Source organism: Scyliorhinus torazame, chromosome 2 (assembly GCF_047496885.1).
Source record: "Scyliorhinus torazame isolate Kashiwa2021f chromosome 2, sScyTor2.1, whole genome shotgun sequence".
NCBI classification, from domain to species: Eukaryota; Metazoa; Chordata; class Chondrichthyes; order Carcharhiniformes; family Scyliorhinidae; genus Scyliorhinus; species Scyliorhinus torazame.
The window spans coordinates 217,525,314-217,545,622 of record NC_092708.1 but is presented as its reverse complement, the minus strand read 5'-3'; the positions used below and the strand labels follow the sequence as shown (position 1 = coordinate 217,545,622).

The following is a 20,309-nucleotide window of genomic DNA, read 5'->3' as shown; positions in this document are numbered from 1 at the left end:
GTCCGATGCCGGAGTTGGCAAGCAGAAAGAAATTGCAGTTGGAATTTGGACTGCTTTCGATGGGCAGGGTGGGGCGGCAGCTGAGACCCTCGATGGGGGCTTTTTATTTATATTTTTAAAAATGTTATTATTGAGGATTTTAAGCTATATAAGCCAAAGGCAATTGCGAACATAGGTTGGAAGATAAGAGGTGTGAAACAATAGACTAATAATATTACAAAGTAAAATAATAAAGAACAAAAAGAAAAGGAAGAAATGTATGTACATCGTTTCTGTTTAGCTATTTAAATCGGTTGTGGCTTCTTGTTTTGCACTGCCCAGCGGGTGTTTATTCCTGACCAGGTCCCCCCACCTCCTTTCTTGCTGACCCCCCTTCCCCTTCTGGTCGTCCCCCATGCGCATTTTGTTGTTTGCTTGCTGATATTGGTTGGCCTCTTATGTTTCATTGACCTTACCACCCACCCCCTACTCCTTTCATTGGCATACGTTATTGTGTTAAGCCTTTCAGTTCTCTCTGGTTTACCGGTTGCTGGCTGCAAACAGGTCTTGGAACTGAGTGAATGGCCCCCATGTTTTATGGAAGGCTTCTCCCGACTCCCGGATGGCGAATTTGATTTTCTACATCTGGAGAAATTTCGACAGGTCGGCCAGCTAGTCTGCAGCTTTGGGTGGTGCTGCTGATTGCCAGCCGAGCAGGATTCTCTGGCGGGCGATGAGGGAGGCAAGGATGTTGAACAAAGGGAAACCCCAGAGTGCAGGGGCTCACCCACATGTTGGCGGCCATGTTGGGTGGCGTACACATAGTTGGCGGCCATGTTGGGTGACGTACACATAGTTGGCGGCCATTTTGGAAGGCCCCCTAACACAGGGAAACCCGGAGTGCAGGGGCGCGTCCACCAGGTAAGTATGGTTGATCCCACAGGAACGTGGGGACAAAATCCCCCATCCGGATAGTCACCTGGAATGTCAGGAGACTTACAGCCCAGTTAAAAGATCCAGAGTCTTCACCCACCTGAAACTTCGAAAGCCAACAGTTTTCCTCCAAAGGACGCACCTGAGGGAGAAGGACCGACTGCAGGTAAGGAAGGGCTGCGTGGGACAGACCTATTATTCCTGTTACGGGATGAGAGCCATGCAGGTGGGGAAGGCACCGGGACCAGACAAATTCCCGGCAGACTTGTACAAAACATTTACGATGACATAGGCCCTGCACCTGCGGCAGATGTTCACAAACTCACTGGCGAGGGGCACCCTGCCGCCCATATTATCATAAGCCTCAATCTCGCTGACATCCAAGAAAGACCCAACAGAACGCGGTTCCTACAGGCCCATTTTGCTGCTAAACGTAGACGCAAAAATACTGGCCAAGATCCTAGCCAAAAGGCTGGAGGACTGCGTACCAGAGGTGGTAGAAGACCAGGTGGGCTTTGTCAGGGATAGACAGCTCACGTCGAACATCGGGTGCCTGCTGAAAGTGATCAACCCCATCCGGGGAGAGAACACCTGAGGTGATCATCTCGCCGGACACAGAGAAGACCTTCGACAGAATCAAATGGAAGTACCTCGCAGTGGTACTGGAGTGGTTCGGCCTTGGGAGGTCACCGCCTGGCTGAAACACCTGGACAGCCCTCCCACAGCGAGCGTATGGACAAATACCACCAACTCTAACTACTTCCAGCTGCGGATTCCCGCTGTCCCCACTGCTTTTCGCCTTAGCGATCGAACCACTGACGATCGCGCTTAGGGTGGCAAAGAACTGGAGGGGGATCCAGAGAGGAGTCAGAGAGCACAGAGTCTCACTGTATGCTGATTACCTGCTCCTGTACATCTCGGATCCTCAAAGCAGCAAGGAAGGAATCATGGCGCTCTGAGAGATGGCCCCCTGACTGTAGCTTGAATGTTGGTTTTCGTCTCTTCTCTGTGATCACTCAGTTCCCTTGAGAGAAACATCGTCTACCCATCACCTGGTGTGGGGGCAGCTCCTTGTGCGGCGGGTCAGTCCTTCCCGTTCTGGTGAGGCCCGGGTTTCGCCGCCTCCTGCGTCTGCTGGCTTAGCCACTTGCTTCGCCTAGCTTTTTCCACTTCTAGTTTTCACGCGGCTCCTGGAATGGTTGTTGTTTGGCATTTCTCTTAGTGTTGCTGCTGGTTGAGATGTGGGCATGATTTGTCCTTTGTATTCGCGGGCTGTTTTGGGTGAAAGAGCCTATTTTCGGGTTCGTCGGAGGAGAACCACCTGATGTGCGACTTCTCAGCACATCCCCGTCACCGGACGTTATGGGGGGCTTTTTATGAACATAGAAAGAAGGCCAGTCATCTGTTAGTGCAGCAGCTTAGGGGGAAGCCGGCCTCTCGGGAAACATACAGGTAAAGAACTCAAGTGGCAGGTTGATCTCCGCCCCAGGTAAGGGGGGGGGCGTTTGGCTCCTTTCCGGACTATAAATCGAACATGGGTAAAAGCGAATGCTTTCCGGTGAATCTCCCAGGGAGGGAGCTGATCTGGGGAGGTTGCCTTTTCGCTTGGCCAGGTCGAGCTTCCCATTATCTGGGAATCCCATATTTGGCCCCGCTCCAGAAACTAAATTTTGCTGGTCTGGTAAATGGTATCAAGGCTGACTTGAGGAACTGGGTCACTTCCTTCTGCCCCAGGTAGGTAGGGTCCAGTTGGTAAAGATGAATATCCTCAAGGTTTCTATGTTTGTGCCCCCTGGGTTTCTTTCTCAAATCTTTTGTTGTGAAAGTAAATAGAATGATATCAACTTTTATTTGGGCCAGCAAGACCCCACAGTTTTGCAGGGTGTTTTTGAGGAGGGAAAGGCAATCAGGGGGTCAAGCATTGCCCAATCTGTTTTTTATTGGGAGGCGAATATTGAGATGGTGAGGGGTTGGTTTATGAGTACGGAGTCCATGTGGGGGTGGATGGAGAGCAGTGCTTGTAGAGGTGCTAGTTTGAGGGCCTTGGTTACGTCTCCCCTCCGTTTTCCCCTGCAAAGTGGGCTTCTAAGTCCGATGCTTGTGGCCTCGCTGAGAATATGGAGACAGTTTAGGCAACATTTCAAGTTGGGCGCCATGTCGTTGTTAGCTCTATTCTATGGTAACCACCGTTATGTTCCAGTGCTTTTTGACTCGTCGTTCGGGGCATGGGGGGATGAAGGGTTGGAGCGGTTCAGCGACATGTTTATGGAAGGGACAGAAGTACGCTGTTTTTGAGGAGTGGTCGGGCAAGATCCAGCTCCCAAAAACTAATCTGTTTAGGAATTAACAAATGCGTACATTTTTGCGCAAGGAGGTTCCTTCCTGTCCCATGGTACCCTCGCCCTTGTTGATGGATAGCGTTCTATTGGATATTGGATATTTACAGTCAGCTGATGTCAATGGAGCAAATTCCATTGGATGAGGTAATGGACCTGGGTCAGGTTTTCGAGGGGGAGGGTGTGGAGTGAAGCTCTACACAGCCAACTCCACCTCCTCATGTGCTAGGCTCAGTTTGATTCAGTTCAAGGTGATTCATAGGGCGCTTCTGACCAGGGCATGGATGAGAGGGTTTTTTCTGGAGGTAGAGGTTAGGTACGAGCTTTGTTCACTGGGTCCTGCGAATCACTCATACATGTTCTGGTCTTTCCCTAAACTCAAAACTTTTGGGTCTCTTTCTTCAGCACCATGTCCGGAATTCTTGGGATGGAGTTGATTAGAGTTGTGTCCTTTTGTGGCTACCTTTGGGGTTTCGGATGCGCTGGAGTTACAGAGGGAGGCAAAGGTGGATGCTCTGGACTTTGCCTTGCTGATAGTCCGAAGGTGAGTTCTGTTTGGGTGGAGGACCCCAGTTCTGCCGAGTGCTTTGTCCTGGTTACGTAACCGTATGGCGTTCTTGCACTTAGAAAAGGGCAAGTATATCATGAGGAGTTTGTCCGAAGGGTTTTAGTTGAAGTGGCAGCTGTTCATTTCCTATTTCAGGGAGCTAGTCACCTGTCAGATGTTTTTTTTTTTTGGTGGGGGGGGTTTCAGGATTTGTTTTGGATTTTTGTCTTGGTTGTTTTTCTTGGGGGGGGGGGGTAATGGAGAGTCTAGAATTGTAATTGCACTTGTTATGTAATATGGTTTTTACCGTGTTATATTGAAAAATATTTCTTCATAAAAAATATTTAATTAAAAAGTCTTTTTATTTAGTCCTGTACTGTAACTGAAGTCGTTTGTAGATTTAGTCACTGACGTATTGGGGTAGGTGTTGCACTATCCATGGAGCAAAGTGAACGCTTTTGCCGGGTCAGGTCAGCTGGAGTGAGGCTATATGGGTAGAGATCAGGAATAAGAAGGGTGCAGTCACAATGTTGGGGGTTTACTACAGGCCTCCCAACAGCCAGCGGGAGATAGAGGAGCAGATAGGTAGACAGATTTTGGAAAAGAGTAAAAACAACAGGGTTGTGGTGATGGGAGACTTCAACTTCCCCAATATTGACTGGGACTCACTTAGTGCCAGGGGCTTAGACGGGGCGGAGTTTGTAAGGAGCATCCAGGAGGGCTTCTTAAAACAATATGTAGACAGTCCAACTAGGGAAGGGGCGGTACTGGACCTGGTATTGGGGAATGAGCCCGGCCAGGTGGTAGATGTTTCAGTAGGGGAGCATTTCGGTAACAGTGACCACAATTCAGTAAGTTTTAAAGTACTGGTGGACAAGGATAAGAGTGGTCCTAGGATGAATGTGCTAAATTGGGGGAAGGCTAATTATAACAATATTAGGCAGGAACTGAAGAACATAGATTGGGGGCAGATGTTTGAGGGCAAATCAACATCTGACATGTGGGAGGCTTTCAAGTGGCAGTTGAAAGGAATTCAGGACCGGCATGTTCCTGTGAGGAAGAAGGATAAATACGGCAATTTTCGGGAACCATGGATGACGAGAGATATTGTAGGCCTCGTCAAAAAGAAAAAGGATGCATTTGTGAGGGCTAAAAGGCTGGGAACAGACGAAGCCTGCGTGGAATATAAGGAAAGTAGGAAGGAACTTAAGCAAGGAGTCAGGAGGGCTAGAAGGGGTCACGAAAAGTCATTGGCAAATAGGGTTAAGGAAAATCCCAAGGCTTTTTACACGTACATAAAAAGCAAGAGGGTAGCCAGGGAAAGGGTTGGCCCACTGAAGGATAGGCAAGAGAATCTATGTGTGGAGCCAGAGGAAATGGGCGAGGTACTAAATGAATACTTTGCATCAGTATTCACCAAAGAGAAGAAATTGGTAGATGTTGAGTCTGGAGAAGGGTGTGTAGATAGCCTGGGTCACATTGAGATCCAAAAAGACGAGGTGTTGGGTGTCTTAAAAAATATTAAGGTAGATAAGTCACCAGGGCCTGATGGAATCTACCCCAGAATGCTGAAGGAGGCTGGAGAGGAAATTGCTGAGGCCTTGACAGAAATCTTTGGATCCTCGCTGTCTTCAGGGGATGTCCCGGAGGACTGGAGAATAGCCAATGTTGTTCCTCTGTTTAAGAAGGGCAGCAAGGATAATCCCGGGAACTACAGGCCGGTGAGCCTTACTTCAGTGGTAGGGAAACTACTGGAGAGAATTCTTCGAGACAGGATCTACTCCCATTTGGAAGCAAATGGACGTATTAGTGAGAGGCAGCACGGTTTTGTGAAGGGGAGGTCGTGTCTCACTAACTTGATAGAGTTTTTCGAGGAGGTCACTAAGATGATTGATGCAGGTAGGGCAGTGGATGTTGTCTATATGGACTTCAGTAAGGCCTTTGACAAGGTCCCTCATGGTAGACTAGTACAAAAGGTGAAGTCACACGGGATCAGGGGTGAGCTGGCAAGGTGGATACAGAACTGGCTAGGCCATAGAAGGCAGAGAGTAGCAATGGAAGAATGCTTTTCTCATTGGAGGGCTGTGACCAGTGGTGGGATCTTTGCTCTTTGTAGTATATATAAATGATTTGGAGGAAAATGTAACTGGTCTGATTAGTAAGTTTGCAGACGACACAAAGGTTGGTGGAATTGCGGATAGCGATGAGGACTGTCGGAGGATACAGCAGGATTTAGATTGTTTGGAGACTTGGGCGGAGAGATGGCAGATGGAGTTTAATCCGGACAAATGTGAGGTAATGCATTTTGGAAGGTCTAATGCAGGCAGGGAATATACAGTGAATGGTAGAACCCTCAAGAGTATTGAAAGTCAAAGAGATCTAGGAGTACAGGTACACAGGTCATTGAAATGGGCAACACAGGTGGAGAAGGTAGTCAAGAAGGCATACAGCATGCTTGCCTTCATTGGCCGGGGCATTGAGTATAAGAATTGGCAAGTCATGTTGCAGCTGTATAGAACCTTTGTTAGACCACACTTGGAGTATAGTGTTCAATTCTGGTCGCCACACTACCAGAAGGATGTGGAGGCTTTAGAGAGGGTGCAGAAGAGATTTACCAGAATGTTGCCTGGTATGGAGGGCATTAGCTATGAGGAGCGGTTGAATAAACTCGGTTTGTTCTCACTGGAACGAAGGAGGTTGAGGGGAGACCTGATAGAGGTATACAAAATTATGAGGGGCATAGACAGAGTGGATAGTCAGAGGCTTTTCCCCAGGGTAGAGGGGTCAATTACTAGGGGGCATAGGTTTAAGGTGAGAGGGGCAAGGTTTAGAATAGATGTTCGAGGCAAGTTTTTTACGCAGAGGGTAGTGGGTGCCTGGAACTCGCTACCGGAGGAGGTGGTGGAAGCAGGGACGATAGTGACATTTAAGGGGCATCTTGACAAATACATGAATAGGATGGGAATAGAGGGATACGGACCCAGGAAGTGTAGAAGATTGTAGTTTAGTCGGGCAGCATGGTCGGCACGGGCTTGGAGGGCCGAAGGGCCTGTTCCTGTGCTGTACATTTCTTTGTTCTTTGTTGTTCTTTGAGTGTCACTGTTGGTTTAGCCGAGAGACTGAGCACCCCTTGCTAATGGACTGTGTCCGCCTCCAAACGACATCCTGCACCACCTCTGGTGTTATTCTCTGTCCTGCCCTGACCACGTGAACCACGCTCGCTCTGTGTTTTTCACCTGCAGTTTAAGGAAGGAAGCAAAGAGCATGCAGACCTCTGGGATATCCCAGAGTTCTTCAGCCAATCGAGTGTTGTTGTGGTTGTAACGGTGGAGATTCAAACAGCCAGCTCCCATGAACACCAGTGTGGTAATAACCACATAATCTGTTTCTGTAATGTTAGGCCAGCAGCAGTTTCCCTGCTCTTCTTTGAATAATGGCAGAGGGTCTAACCCAGTGGTGGGCAACCTGCGGCCCGGGGACTACATGCTGCCCACCTGGGTTCTAGATGCGGTTCACGATACATTTTATTGACCGTTGCCCAGGTGCAGGGTCCCCACATTCTGTGATTTCCGTCCGCGTAGTTTTTTTTCTCCTACTGGTGCGACTGAAGTGATCCGCAAGGGAAAGTGAAGTGAGGTGCATGCTGATTGCTCACAACATTGGCTGTGAGAGCCGTGCGCTTCTGCGTCTGAAGTGTAAATATTTGTTTTATTTCTACCATTTGATGATGACAATTCTATAAATGTATGAATGATTAAACATTTTCTATAACTCATTATGCAATATTCAACATATATTCAATCTTATTCACAGAGTCATGGTTAGCCAGCAAGCCCAATTTCAATCTTGCGACCCACGGAGCTGGAGGGCTACCCATGTGGCCCACTCACCAGCCTAGATTACCTGTGACTGATCTAATACATCCAGCATCTGAAAGAGGGCTCCTCTCTCAGTGCTGCACTCCATTGAACTGTCAGCCTGGATTATGTCCTCCAATCTCGAGTGAGATTTGAACCCATGATCTCCCCCCAGATTCACACTTGGTTCCCCTCTGCTAGTGCCCCTTTAATGGAAGGGCTGAGGTGACGTAACCTTGTGTAAGGAGAGCTTGACTAATTCACAAACATTATCTGAAGCTAGGGTTTAAATTACAATCAGACTTGCCATTTAGCATCTTAAACCCTCGATAATGGGTGACGCAGAGCCTGGCCAGGTGATTGGAGTAACCTTGATTGAAGAGTACAGAGGGAGAGTTTGCAATACCAGTGTTGTGGAGCCATGGTTTCAGCTTGGGAGGAAGTGTAGAATTACGTGAGTGCGATGCTCTATTTTCTGCATCCTCTCTGAATCGCTGTCCACTGCCTTGCTCCGATCCCCTGCGCAGAGCGGATGGTGTGCCCTCGGGCCACATTGTGACAGATTATGGGCAGCACTGTAGCACAGTGGTTAGCACTGTTGCTTCACAGCTCCAGGGTCCCAGATTCGAATCCAGGCTTGGGTCACTGTCTGTGTGGAGTCTACACGTTCTCCCCGTGTCTGCATGGGGTGCTCCGGTTTCCTCCCACAAATCCCGAAAAATATGCTGTTAGGTAATTTGGACATTCTGAATTCTCCCTCAGTGTACCCGAACAGGTGCCGGAATGTGGCGACTAGGGGCTTTTCACAGTAACTTCATTGCAGTGTTAATGTAAGCCTACTTGTGACAATAAATATTATTATTAAAGAAGGGCTATGATTGGTCATGTCCACTGGCAATTTTAATAAATGAACATACTTTCATCAACGGGTTGTTGGGTGAAGATGGACCGTTGGTCAGCCGCATGCAGCTTCTGTCAGAATTATGAAGCAAAGTGTAATCCAAAAAGAAAATAAAAGATATTGGAGAGTGAGCTGATGCCTGAGCATCAGGCAGGCATTGCTTGCACACATGAGAAATTGAGGATTTTGTACCAATTGCCGATATAATGTGACTTTTGAACAATGTGCACACTCAGCTAGGTGAGGTAGGAGTGAGTGTGACTAATTCGTTGCTGTTACTTGGCAACAGGCTATTCCTGTGGTGCAATTAAAGCTTGCATTTTAACAAACTTTTTATTGTTCATCGAGTGTCAGAGTGAAGAAGGGAGGACTATTGCCAGATGTGATGTTGATCAAACATCCATTTTTCTCTTCAGATCTTTCTGTTGATACAGAGTCACCATCTCCTGCTCCAGTTGCTCAACCCTCTGCCAGTCCTTGTGACGGTTGTGCTCATTTTTACGTATCGATTTCAAATAGTCAAACCGGTTCAAATTTCAAAATGGAGGCCGAAAGATGAGATGCTCCATGGGCTCAGACCGAGTTGATTGATCTGGAACTGGATCAGAATACTGTTACTTTGTTATAGTGGGCCAACACATGAGTCGTTACACGAGTTCTGGCTGGTATGTAACTTGCTCATTCGCACGATGATTCATACCTCCTATCTATTGTGTCTTGATTCATGAGTAACTGACATGGAATTCTTTGGGTTTCTCTTCCTCGGAGGGCGAGGACCATCAGTTGTTAAGTACAGACTAGGTGTAATAGATATTTCGCCTTAAGGGGTTCAATGGATATGGGGATAGGGTGGGACATTGGAGCTGATATAAAAGGTCAACCATTATTGGGTGGCAGAGCAAACTTGAGGGGCTAAACAGCTTCTTCTTGCTCCTATTTCTGATTGTCTTAGGATTTGAGACTGAAAGGTTGCTGGAGGATTCTCTGGTACCTTTAGTTTCTGGCATGGGGATCAAAACTCTGGATGAAGCGACATTCACATTGTCTGGTACAAAATTTTTTAGCATGAGAGTCTGAGAGGCCATTTCATCAAAGATACCTGTTGCTCATCGTACTGAAGGAAATAAGTTGGGAAATGAGTGCTTCAGGTTTGTGGCCAAATTGGCGATGTTATTTTCCTGCTCCATACCTGGCTGTGCCTCAGTGCTGATTCCGCAAGTCATTTGGTCTAGCTTTTGATATGCCAGCTTCAATACCTCAAACCTGTGGCTTTTCTTTAAACGTGTGAAATATCTTTGTTTTCACAACATCTGCTCATCCACAAACCCTTCCCATAAAGAAAGAAATGATCAAGCATCCAAAATCCTCAAATTCTTGATTTTCCTTAGGACCGTGGATTTTTGCAGGCTTTTGAATGTCGCTAAGGCCTTTCGCTCTGGTGGTACTCCTGTCTTTCTCGATGATAAGTATATTGTGGAGTTTCTGCTAGGTTTAACATATCCGTAATTAGTAATTAAATTGAAGTATGGGTATTTCCCTGCTTGCTATTGAAAGTTTTTTCCTCCAGTTTTTCAGTTGAATTAACTGTGATCTGGGGCAGAATTTTATGCTGTCCTAATGCAGGTTCGGAGGCGGTTGGGGGGCATTTTACAGGGAGGGTGACCATGCGTGAAGTGAATGTATTAAATTCTCAGATGTGTAGTGAGTGAGATGTGGTAGCAGTTTTTTTTTCAGTCTTCATTTTCTTCTAATAATTTCTCTTCTTGCATGCTCGTTCTTTGTTTTTGCTCTCATTTATATTAATGACTCCCTTGCCAGGAGTTTTACCCCTCTCCCATGTGTGTCTCTCGCTCATTCTCTCTTGTCCTCCGTATCTTTTGTGAGCCTGTCTTGCTCTCTTTCTTTCTTTTACCTCCCAGTGGCTGTTAAAAAGATTGTACTTGGCAGAATCTATTGAACTGGTTGTGAGTATCACATCAGGGTTTGCCTCATGGCATTTAAGATTTCAAATGGTACAGTATTTGTCTAACTCTGATTTTGAGTCTTTTGAAACTTGGAAGTGCAGTATAGGACAGAATTAAGCAATAGTCTGTCACGGAGAGCCACGGTTGACGCTATATAAAAATACTGTTGAAGATTCTTGGAATAGGATCGATTTAATGCAAACTGGATCAAAGTATTGCTGTATTTGCTCTGTGATGTGAATGTGGGCGCCTAGCAATTAGGGCCATGGGTGCAGCCGCCTAGTGATTTGGTGCAAAGTTTATATTCCACCTTGGTCAAACAAGGAACTGGAGTCAATATATTGGGTAATTTGTGAGCTGGCACCAGAAGAATGAGCATCATGAACCACTCTCTATCACTAAGATTCTGACCCAATCAACTACTTCCCTCCCTTCCATTAGCCCATTGGGCAAAATTTCCACTGAAGTTCCCCCTGCTCTCGCCCTGAAGATGTCTTTTCTTGTTTCTCTCATATATTCCTCCATGCCCTTTTTGAGCCCATGTTGTCCATGAAAATGATCATCTGTTCCCTCTATCCTAATCCCGCTAACTGTCAACCACCGAACTTCCCTTCCTGGTCCCCATGCTGGCTGATATTGTTAATGGTTCCCCATCTTCAACAATCGCCATGCTGTTGTTGCAAACTACTGCCTCATTGCCAACTTCCCCTTTTCCAACTCCTGGAATGTGTTGTCTTGTCTGAAAACCATTCCCATCTAGCCCGGAATTTCATGATATGATTCTCTCCAGTCAGAGTTGCACCCTTGAACAGTGCAGGAATGGCCTTTAGCGAAGTCATAAATGACATCCCAAGTGACCAAGATACAAATTCTCTCCTCATCACCTCTCAATCTTTCTGCAACCTGTGACGTGGTTGTCCCGCACTGTCATCCTCCGACACCATTGGCCAGCTGACTGGGACGGCTCTCACCTAGTTCCATTCTTGACCAATCGTAGCCAGGCTTCTCCTAATCCTCCTCTGGCTTCCCCACCCTTCTGAGTTCTATCCTTGGTCCCTCTTCTTTTGTTTATCAACGCGCTGCCCCTCAACAACACCATCTGTAAACGCAATGTCAGTTTCCAGGTATGGACTGGCACTGCCACCTTTCTCGACTCTTCCATTGTTACTAAATAATCAGATTGCATATCCGTCATCCAGTACTGGGTGAGAAGAGCTTTCCTCCAATTAAATGTTGGGACGACTGAAACCATCATCTTTGGTGCCCACACCAAACTCTGTTCCCTAACTACTGACTCCATCTCTCTTCCTGGCAACAGTCAGCGATTGAACCAGATTGTCTGTGACTTTGTTAACTATTTGGCCTGGCATGTTTTTCGAATACTTTTTTAGTGCTCCTGTGAAGCATCTTTGGAAAGTTTTACAAATGCTGTGTGAGTATAAGTAGTTTATAACATTGCTGAACAGTTGTCAAAACCCAGCTGATTCACTACATTCCAGGACATGAACCTGCCACCCTTCCTGTTATTTCCTATATGTGTCACTATTACGTGTGGATGTTACTGAGTGACGCCAGGGCATCTCGGGATAGACAGTAAATCATGCATTTTCAGTACTGTCCTGCCAGTATTTCAGGAGCAAGCAGTTTTAAACAAAAAGGGGGCACTGCTATTTCATTGGCACTCATGCCAATCAGTGCCAGTCTATAGTTTGTAAAGGTCCTTCCTGTTTATTCTTGCTTTTCCCTGTTTATTCCCTTATTTTCCCTTTTATTTTACCATTATATTTTTGAACCATGGATGTTTAATGGACCTGTGACTTTAAGGCTAAACAACCTGTACCTTTAAATCAAACAGAAGGATTCAGAAGGCTGTGCTGATTTAAATTGGTGATTGCAGACGATGACTGAGATTGGCTGGCATCTGTGACGACTTATAGAAGTTTCATAGAATTTACAGTGCAGAAGGAGGCCATTTGGCCCATAGAGTCTGCACCAGCTCTTGGAAAGAGCACCCTACCCAAGCCCACACCTCCACCCTATCCCCATAACCCAGTAACCCCACCCAACACTAAGGGCAATTTTGGACACTAAGGGAAATTTAGCATGGCCAATCCACCTAACCTGCACATCTTTGGACTGTGGGAGGAAACCCACGCAGACACAGGGAGAACATGCAGACTCCGCACAGACAGTGACCCAAGCCGGGAATCGAACCTGGGATCCTGAAGCTGTGAAGCAATTGTGCTATCCACAATGCTACCGTACTGCCCTCAGTTTGATTGATTTTGTCTGGTGGCCAATGAATTGACACAAAAGGTTGTGTTCTGCCCGGTAACAGGTGGTGATTTGATCTGATCCCACTGGAGTGATTCAGAGCTCCAGGGGTTTTGTTTGGTTTTGGTTTGACTCCTGGACAGGCCTGAGGAAGGACAGTTGTCCTCTTCCCCCATCTGTTTTTCTCCAGAAAGGCTGTGTTTCTGAACTGGCAGGGTGTCTGGATGAACCTGTGCACAGGAGAACCATTACAGGCTGTGCCAGCAGAGTCCAGAATCGACCAACTCTCTCCAGAAAAAGCAGAGGCCTGGAAATAAACCACAAACTCAAGGCAGAGTTTGATGTGAAGCAAAAGGCCTTCTCCAGGAAAGCTGGGAGTAATACATTTCTAAACTACAGAGAAGATCATCACAGGCTGCAAACTAAGGACTTTAATCAGCAAGCATATTACGAGAAACGCGTACTCCAGAACCACCATTGGAAGGAACGATTCTTGACTTTCGACTTTCATCCTTATTATTTTCACCCCTTCTTTCCCCGCCCCCCTCTGTGTTTGTCTGTCTTGTATGTGTGGGTAGAGTGGGACAGTTAAAGGGGGGTAGTAGATATTAGCTTGTTATCATGTTGTATTCACTGCATTTTCACAGTCACTTCATTGCAGCGTTAATGTATGCCTACTTGTGACAATAAAGATTATTATTATTTCATCATTATTCCTGTTATAAATAAACAGTAATTGTGTTTCAACTTACAAACCTGGTGACTAATTATTGGCAGTCAAGGGACAAAGACTTAGAGAATTTTTAATTTCCTTGTGTTGTGACTCCAGAGCCCGTGGGACTGGAATTGATTGCAGTTGTCCAGGTGGCATAACACGTTTTATTTAGATTTTTTCCAATTCCCCTTTCCCCTTTGAACTCACTCTCTAGCACAGTGAATGACCCAGGACATGTGTTACATTGATGGGTTTTGTGTTCTTTTTTGCAGGAGTCGGAAGATTCAAATCCGCAACATCCCGCCTCATCTTCAGTGGGAGGTGAGTAACCTGGAGGAGTTGGGAACTACCCAGCTATTTGCTTGTCTTTTTATATGGCCGGAGTTTGGGGTGACTCCGTTGCACCCCAGAGACACCATTCTTGACTCCACACGACCACCGCTACGTATAGTTACAGGAGTGATGGTTGGTTTGGGGAGTGGGGGGAGATGATGCACAGCTTGGATTGAGTGCCAGTCTGGAAAATGACTGGGCAGTTGTTACTATTTGAGATAACCGAGAAATGAGTGAGGACAGATTAGTGATTTCACCTGTGATCAAACGGAAGATTTATTTGCCTGCTGCTTAGCCTTCCTTTTGCTGTGTTGACGTGTTTTTTTTAAAAAGTGAATGGAATCCTATTGAAGGTATCACAAAGTGGGAAATGAGCGCTAGTTACTATCCATTGTAGGAATTTGATGCAGCTTGCTATGTTAGCTCAGTAGGTGGCTCAAAGTGTTATGGGCCAGGGTTTAGAGAACCCCAAAGTGTATCATGGAGTTCACCTGACCCACAACTTTTGATAGATTGTGGTATGGGGAGCACACGGCCCACTCTACAGGTGTGGTACAGCAGAAATGGAAAAGTATTTTTTAAAGCAAAACAATGTTTATTCTATGAACTCGAGTTAACCTTTTTAAAACATACAGTGAACATCTTAGCAACCATCAATTCAAATACAACCCCCAAAGACTAAGTAATCCTTTAAGCTTTCCCTTTAACATCCATACGACTTACAAAAAACATAACCTTTAACAGAAGCACATCAGGTTAAAGTCACTACTGAAAACATTTAGAATTCTGAATTCACCAAATGATCAAGAGATTGTCTTCTCATGGCAGAGAGAACAGCAGTACAGCTGCTTTGTCTGGCTTCAGCTCCAACACCAAAACCAAAACTAATACACATCCTGCAGCAAACAGCCTAAAACAAAAGTAAAAAGCTGACAGCCCAGCTCCACCCACTCTCTGACATCACTGCAGTAATAAACACATTTCTTAAAGGTACTCTCACTACAGATATTTATATACACACCTATTTATAAACACCCATTTCTTAAAGGTACTCTCACAAGACAAAAGTCACGAACGTTGGTGTAGGGTTGGAATCACAGACCTGGCATGGACTGCAGTTTACCTTCAGAGAAGAACATTTGTGAACCTGTTGCGTGTTTTCATGACAGCATTCGTATAGTGATCGCAAAAAGGAAAGTTAAAGTAAAATACTGCACGTGTTGAGATTCTGAGATGAAAACAGGAAGTGCTGGAAATACTTAGCACCTCTGACAGCATCTGTGAGAGAAACAGAGTTAACCGTTCCAGTCAAGTATGACGTCTTCTGAATAGTAAGATTCGATTCCCCAAGTGTTAACTCTGTTTCTCTCTCCACAGATGCTGAATATTTCCTGTTTTTACTGGAAGCAAAGGTTGATTGTGTTAAATTCTGCTGGCCGACCCGAATTCTCCAAATGAAGCACACACATTTACGGCTTTAATGCACACTGCTTTATTAACAGGGGCATAGAGTCAAAAAGCAAGGAGGCTTTGTTGAACTTGTAGAGAACACTTGTTCGGCCTCAGCTGGAGTATTATTGCCAGTTCTGGGCACTGCAGTGTAGGAAAGAAGAGAAAACATTGGAGAGAGTGCAGGAAAGATTCACGTGAAATGGGTCACAAACTATGTACTGTTCAGTAAGAGACTTCTGCCTTCCAGAAAAAGTACTATCTTTTCATTGAATTCACACCCGGAGTGTCCTGAAGGTATTTTGCTCACAGTGTCGACTGACTTCCCTAGGTTGGTTGTGTGTGGTGGGGGGTGGGGGGTGGGGGGGGGGGGGGGGGGGGGTCACCACATATTGTCGTCTTGGGTCAGGATCTCTGTGTGTCGTTCCTCCTCTTCCTCATTCATCTGTTCCTCAATTTTCCAGTTGTTAGGTGGTGGTAAGGGTTGACCCCTCACTGTGCAGCATAATGCCACAAATTTGACACTTGCTTGGTTGAGCACTGCACAGTTTCCCCAGAGCGGTTCAGGCGATCAAAGTGTTGCTTGAGGAAGCCAGTGTTGTTCTCTGTAATATTTTTTGTGGCAGCATGGTTCTCTGTTCCAGGCATGACCAATGTGCCATTGTTGTTGTCTGGTGTAGCAGAGGCAGAATACCAACTCTCCTGCACTTTCTCCGACCTCCCCCTGAACTGTGACCACACCGCCGAACGTGGGACTAGTGGTCCCGGATTGCCACTGACCTCATCTCCTCTAGAGATCTTGCCTCCACATACGGCGGCATGGTGGCACAGTGTTTAGCACTGCTGCATCACAGTGCCAGGGACCTGGGTTCAATTCTAGACTTGGGTGATTGTGTGGAATTTGTATGTTCTTCCCATGTCTGCGTGGGTTTCCTCCTGGTGTTCCGGTTTCCTCCCACACTCCAAAGATGTGTCGGTTCGATGGGGTTACGGGATAGGGCAGGGGAGTGGACCTAGGTGCTCTTTCAAAGGGTCAGGTGCAGACTCGATGGGCCGAATGGCGTCCCTCACTGTAGGAATTCAGTGGTTCTCCAACCTCATACTCCCAACACTGTATAGCCTGCTTCTACCTCATTCCCAAAATCCGAAAACAAGACAGCTCTTGCCTTACCAGTTGTTTCAGCCTTTTCCTGCCCGACTCACTAAATATATTTCTTCCATCTCAACTCCATTTGTCCCCTTCCTTTGTACAGTCTCTTCCTACCCAGATTCAAAGCCCTATGTTACTTAAACAGTTTCCTGGCCCTAAACATGTCCTCTTTACTATGTACGTCAAATCCCTCCACACCTCCACCCCCCACCAGGACTGCCTGAAGTGTCTCCACTTCTTTTAATGGAGACCTGAACAGTCCCATCCACCACCTCCATCCTCCACTTTGCTACACTTGTTCTCACATTTGCCATGAACCTGCCTGGAGACAGCAGTCGACTGTATGCAGAGGGACTTCAATTGGTATGTGTTTCCTGGTAATGAGCTTCGAATGGCAGTTTAGATCATAAGTATGAATAGTGTATGTAGGAGAAATAGATTATAGATGATTGGGAAGGTCCCTGAGATATACATTTGTTTTAAAAAAAAAAAAAAAATGTTTATTCAAAGTTTTTCAATAATTTTTACAAAACACTCCAAAAAGGAAAGAAAATATACAAAATAATAAGGGGAATACACCAACAAACAAAGCAACTTAATCCTCTAACTCTTAAACGATTTAACAAATTAAGAACAAAGTGAGGCAAACGCCCCTTACATAAACCAAAACAAGACCCCCCCCCCCCCCCCCCCCCCTTTGCTGCTGCTGACCTCCTAACGCTCCGCGAGAAAGTGAAGGAATGGTTGCCACCACCTGGAGAACCCCTGCACAGACCCTCTCAAGGCAAACTTCACCTTTCCAACCTGAGAAACCCCGCCATGTCATTGACCCAAGCCTCTACGCTTGGGGGCATCGCGTCCCTCCACCTTAATAAGATCCTTCTCCGGGCTACCAAAGAGGCAAAGGCCAGAACTCCGGCCTCTTTCGGCTCCTGCACTCCCGGCTCGTCTGACACCCCAAATATCGCTATCCCCCAGTTCGGTTTTACCCCAGTATCCAAGACCTTGGACATAGTCTTTGCGAAGCCCCTCCAAAACCCCGTAAGTGCCGGACACGCCCAGAACATATGGGTGTCGTTTGGTCGGCTCCCCGAACACCTCACGCACCTGTCCTCTACCCCAAAAAACTTACACATCCTCGCCCCTGTCATATGCGCTACTTTAAACTGGATCAGGCTGAGCCTGGCGCAAGACAAGAAGGAATTGACCCTGCCCAGGGCGTCAGCCCACAGGCCCTCATCCAGCCCCTCCTCCCACATGCCCTTCAGCTCCTCCACCGAGGCTTCCTCTGCCTCCTGCAGCTCCTGGAGTATCGCCGAGACCTTACCCTCTCCGACCCACACGCCTGAAATCACCCTGTCCTGTACCCTCCGGGCAGGCAGCAGCGGGAATTCCCCTACCTGCCTCCTCACAAACGCCTTAACCTGCATATACCTGAAGGCATTTCCCGGGGGTAACCCAAATTTCTCCTCCAGCGCCCTCAGACTGGCAAAAGTCCCATCAATGAATAAGTCCCCCATCCTTTTAATTCCCGCCCGATGCCAACTTAGGAATCTGCCATCCATCCTGCCCGGTGCAAACCTATGGTTGTTCCGTATCAGGGACCAGATTGAGGCCCCCACCTCCCCCTGTGCCGTCTCCACTGCCCCCAGATCCTCAATGTCGCCGCCACCACCGGGCTCGTGGTGTACCGCGTCGGCGGTAGCGGCAACAGTGCCGTCACCAGTGCCCTCACCAGTGCCCCCAGGCTAGTATCTACACATGACGCCGCCTCTAGTCTTTTCCACGCCGCCCCCTCTTCCTCCCCCATTACCCATTTCCGATTCATTGCCACATGAGCTGCCCAGTAATAGCTACACAAATTCGGCAGCGTCAGCCCCCCTCCCCGACTGCGCTCCAAGAACTGTCTCTTAACCCTCTGGGTCTTACTTGCCCATACAGACCCCATAATGCTCTTGCTCACTCGCTTGAAAAAGACCTTAGGGATGAGAATAGGCAGGCACTGGAACACGAACAAGAACCTAGGGAGCACCATCATCTTAACGGACTGCACCCTGCCCGCCAGGGAGAGTGGCAACACGTCCCATCTCTTAAAGTCCTCCTCCATCTGGTTCACCAACCGCGCCAAGTTGAGCTTATGCAGGACCCCCCAACTCTTGGCCACCTGGGTACCCAAATACCGGAAACTCCTCTCCACCCTCTTGAGCGGCAGCTCCTCCAGCCTCCTCTCCTGACCCCTCGCATGCACCACAAAGAGCTCGCTCTTCCCAACATTGAGCTTGTATCCCAAGAAGTCTCCAAACTCCCTAAGGGTCTGCATGACCTCTGCCATCCCCTCCACTGGATCTGCAATATACAAAAGCAGGTCATCCGCATATAATGAGACCCGAGGCTCCTCCCCTCCCCGGACCAACCCCCTCCAGTTCCTAGACTCCCTTAGTGCCTTGGCCAGCGGCTCAATTGCCAGGGCAAACAGCAGGGGGGACAGGGGGCACCCCTGTCTTGTCCCACGGTACATTCTGAAGTACTCTGACCTCAGCCGATTTGTCGACACTGGGGCCTGGTACAACAATTTGACCCACCCTATGAACCCCTCCCCGAACCCAAACCTGCCTAGCACTTCCCACAGGTACTCCCACTCCACCCAATCAAAGGCCAGCTCCACTTCCATTGCCCCCCCCCCCCCCCCCAATCATGATCACATTCAGGAGCCTCTGCACATTTGCATTCAACTGCCTGCCCTTCACAAACCCTGTCTGGTCCTCGTGTATCACTCCTGGGACACAATCCTCAATCCTAGTGGCCAGGACCTTCGCCAGCAACTTAGCATCCACATTGAGGAGCGAAATCGGCCTATGCAAGCCACACTGCAGAGGGTCCTTGTCCCGCTTGAGAATAAGCGAGATCAGTGCCCGAGACATCGTCGGGGGAAGAATCCCTTCTTCCTTCGCCTTGTTGAAAGTTCTCACCAGCAGCGGACCCAACAGTTCCACAAACTTCCTATAGAACTCGACCGGGAACCCATCCGACCCCGAGGTCTTGCCCGCCTGCATGCTTCCCAACCCCTTAACCAGCTCCTCCAACCCGATCGGGGCCCCCAAACCTTCGACCTGTCCCTCCTCCACCCTCGGGAACCTCAATTGGTCCAGGAACCGACACATCCCCTCTCCCCCCTCCGGGGGTTCTGACTTGTACAGATTCCTGTAGAAATCCCTAAAGACCTCATTTATTTTGGCTGGACTCTGCACCGTGTTTCCCCCTCTGTCCCTGATTCCTCCAATTTCCCTAGCCACCTCCTTCCTACGTAGCTGATGCGCCAGCATCCGACTCGCCTTCTCCCCATACTCGTACGCTGTCCCCTGCACCTTCCTCCACTGGGCCTCAGCTTTCCCCGCAGTCAGCAAATCAAAAAGAAAAAGCCCGCGTTCCCTGCCAGGGCCGGCCCTGCCCCTGTGGCGCAGCTCCTTTTTCCTGCAGCCTCTCCACGATCCCCAAAGGCCCAGGGCCTACGGCCCCACTCTCCCCTTCAAACGCGGGGAACAGCCCCTCCCAAATCAATACACATACCCACAAAACACACACATCAAATCAAATCGCCCCTCCCCACTCCCCAGCATCCCCATAAGCTGCCGCAAACCACTAATTCGAGTCCAGCTTTTCATTTTGGATGAAGGTCCACGCCTCGTCCGGCGTATCAAAGTAGTGGTGTCGGTCCTGATGCGTGACCCACAGCCGCGCTGGCTGCAACAGCCCAAACTTCACCCCCTTTCGATGGAGAACCGCCTTGGCCCGGTTGAATCCTGCCCTCTTCTTGGCCAGCTCTGCACTCCAGTCCTGGTAGATGTGGATTTCAGCGTTCTCCCACCTGCTA

General features: G+C 47.9%; 1 protein-coding gene across 3 annotated transcripts in view; it reads left to right on the top strand.

Annotated features, from left to right (window-relative positions):
* igf2bp2a (insulin-like growth factor 2 mRNA binding protein 2a) overlaps window positions 1–20,309 on the top strand; it is a 321,903-nt gene that overhangs the window by 88,270 nt on the left and 213,324 nt on the right. For all 3 annotated transcript variants that reach the window (XM_072483899.1, XM_072483891.1, XM_072483884.1), the window contains exon 3: window positions 13,779–13,827. In XM_072483899.1, the coding sequence (XP_072340000.1) occupies window positions 13,779–13,827 (49 nt within the window). The remainder of the gene's footprint in view (window positions 1–13,778; window positions 13,828–20,309) is intronic.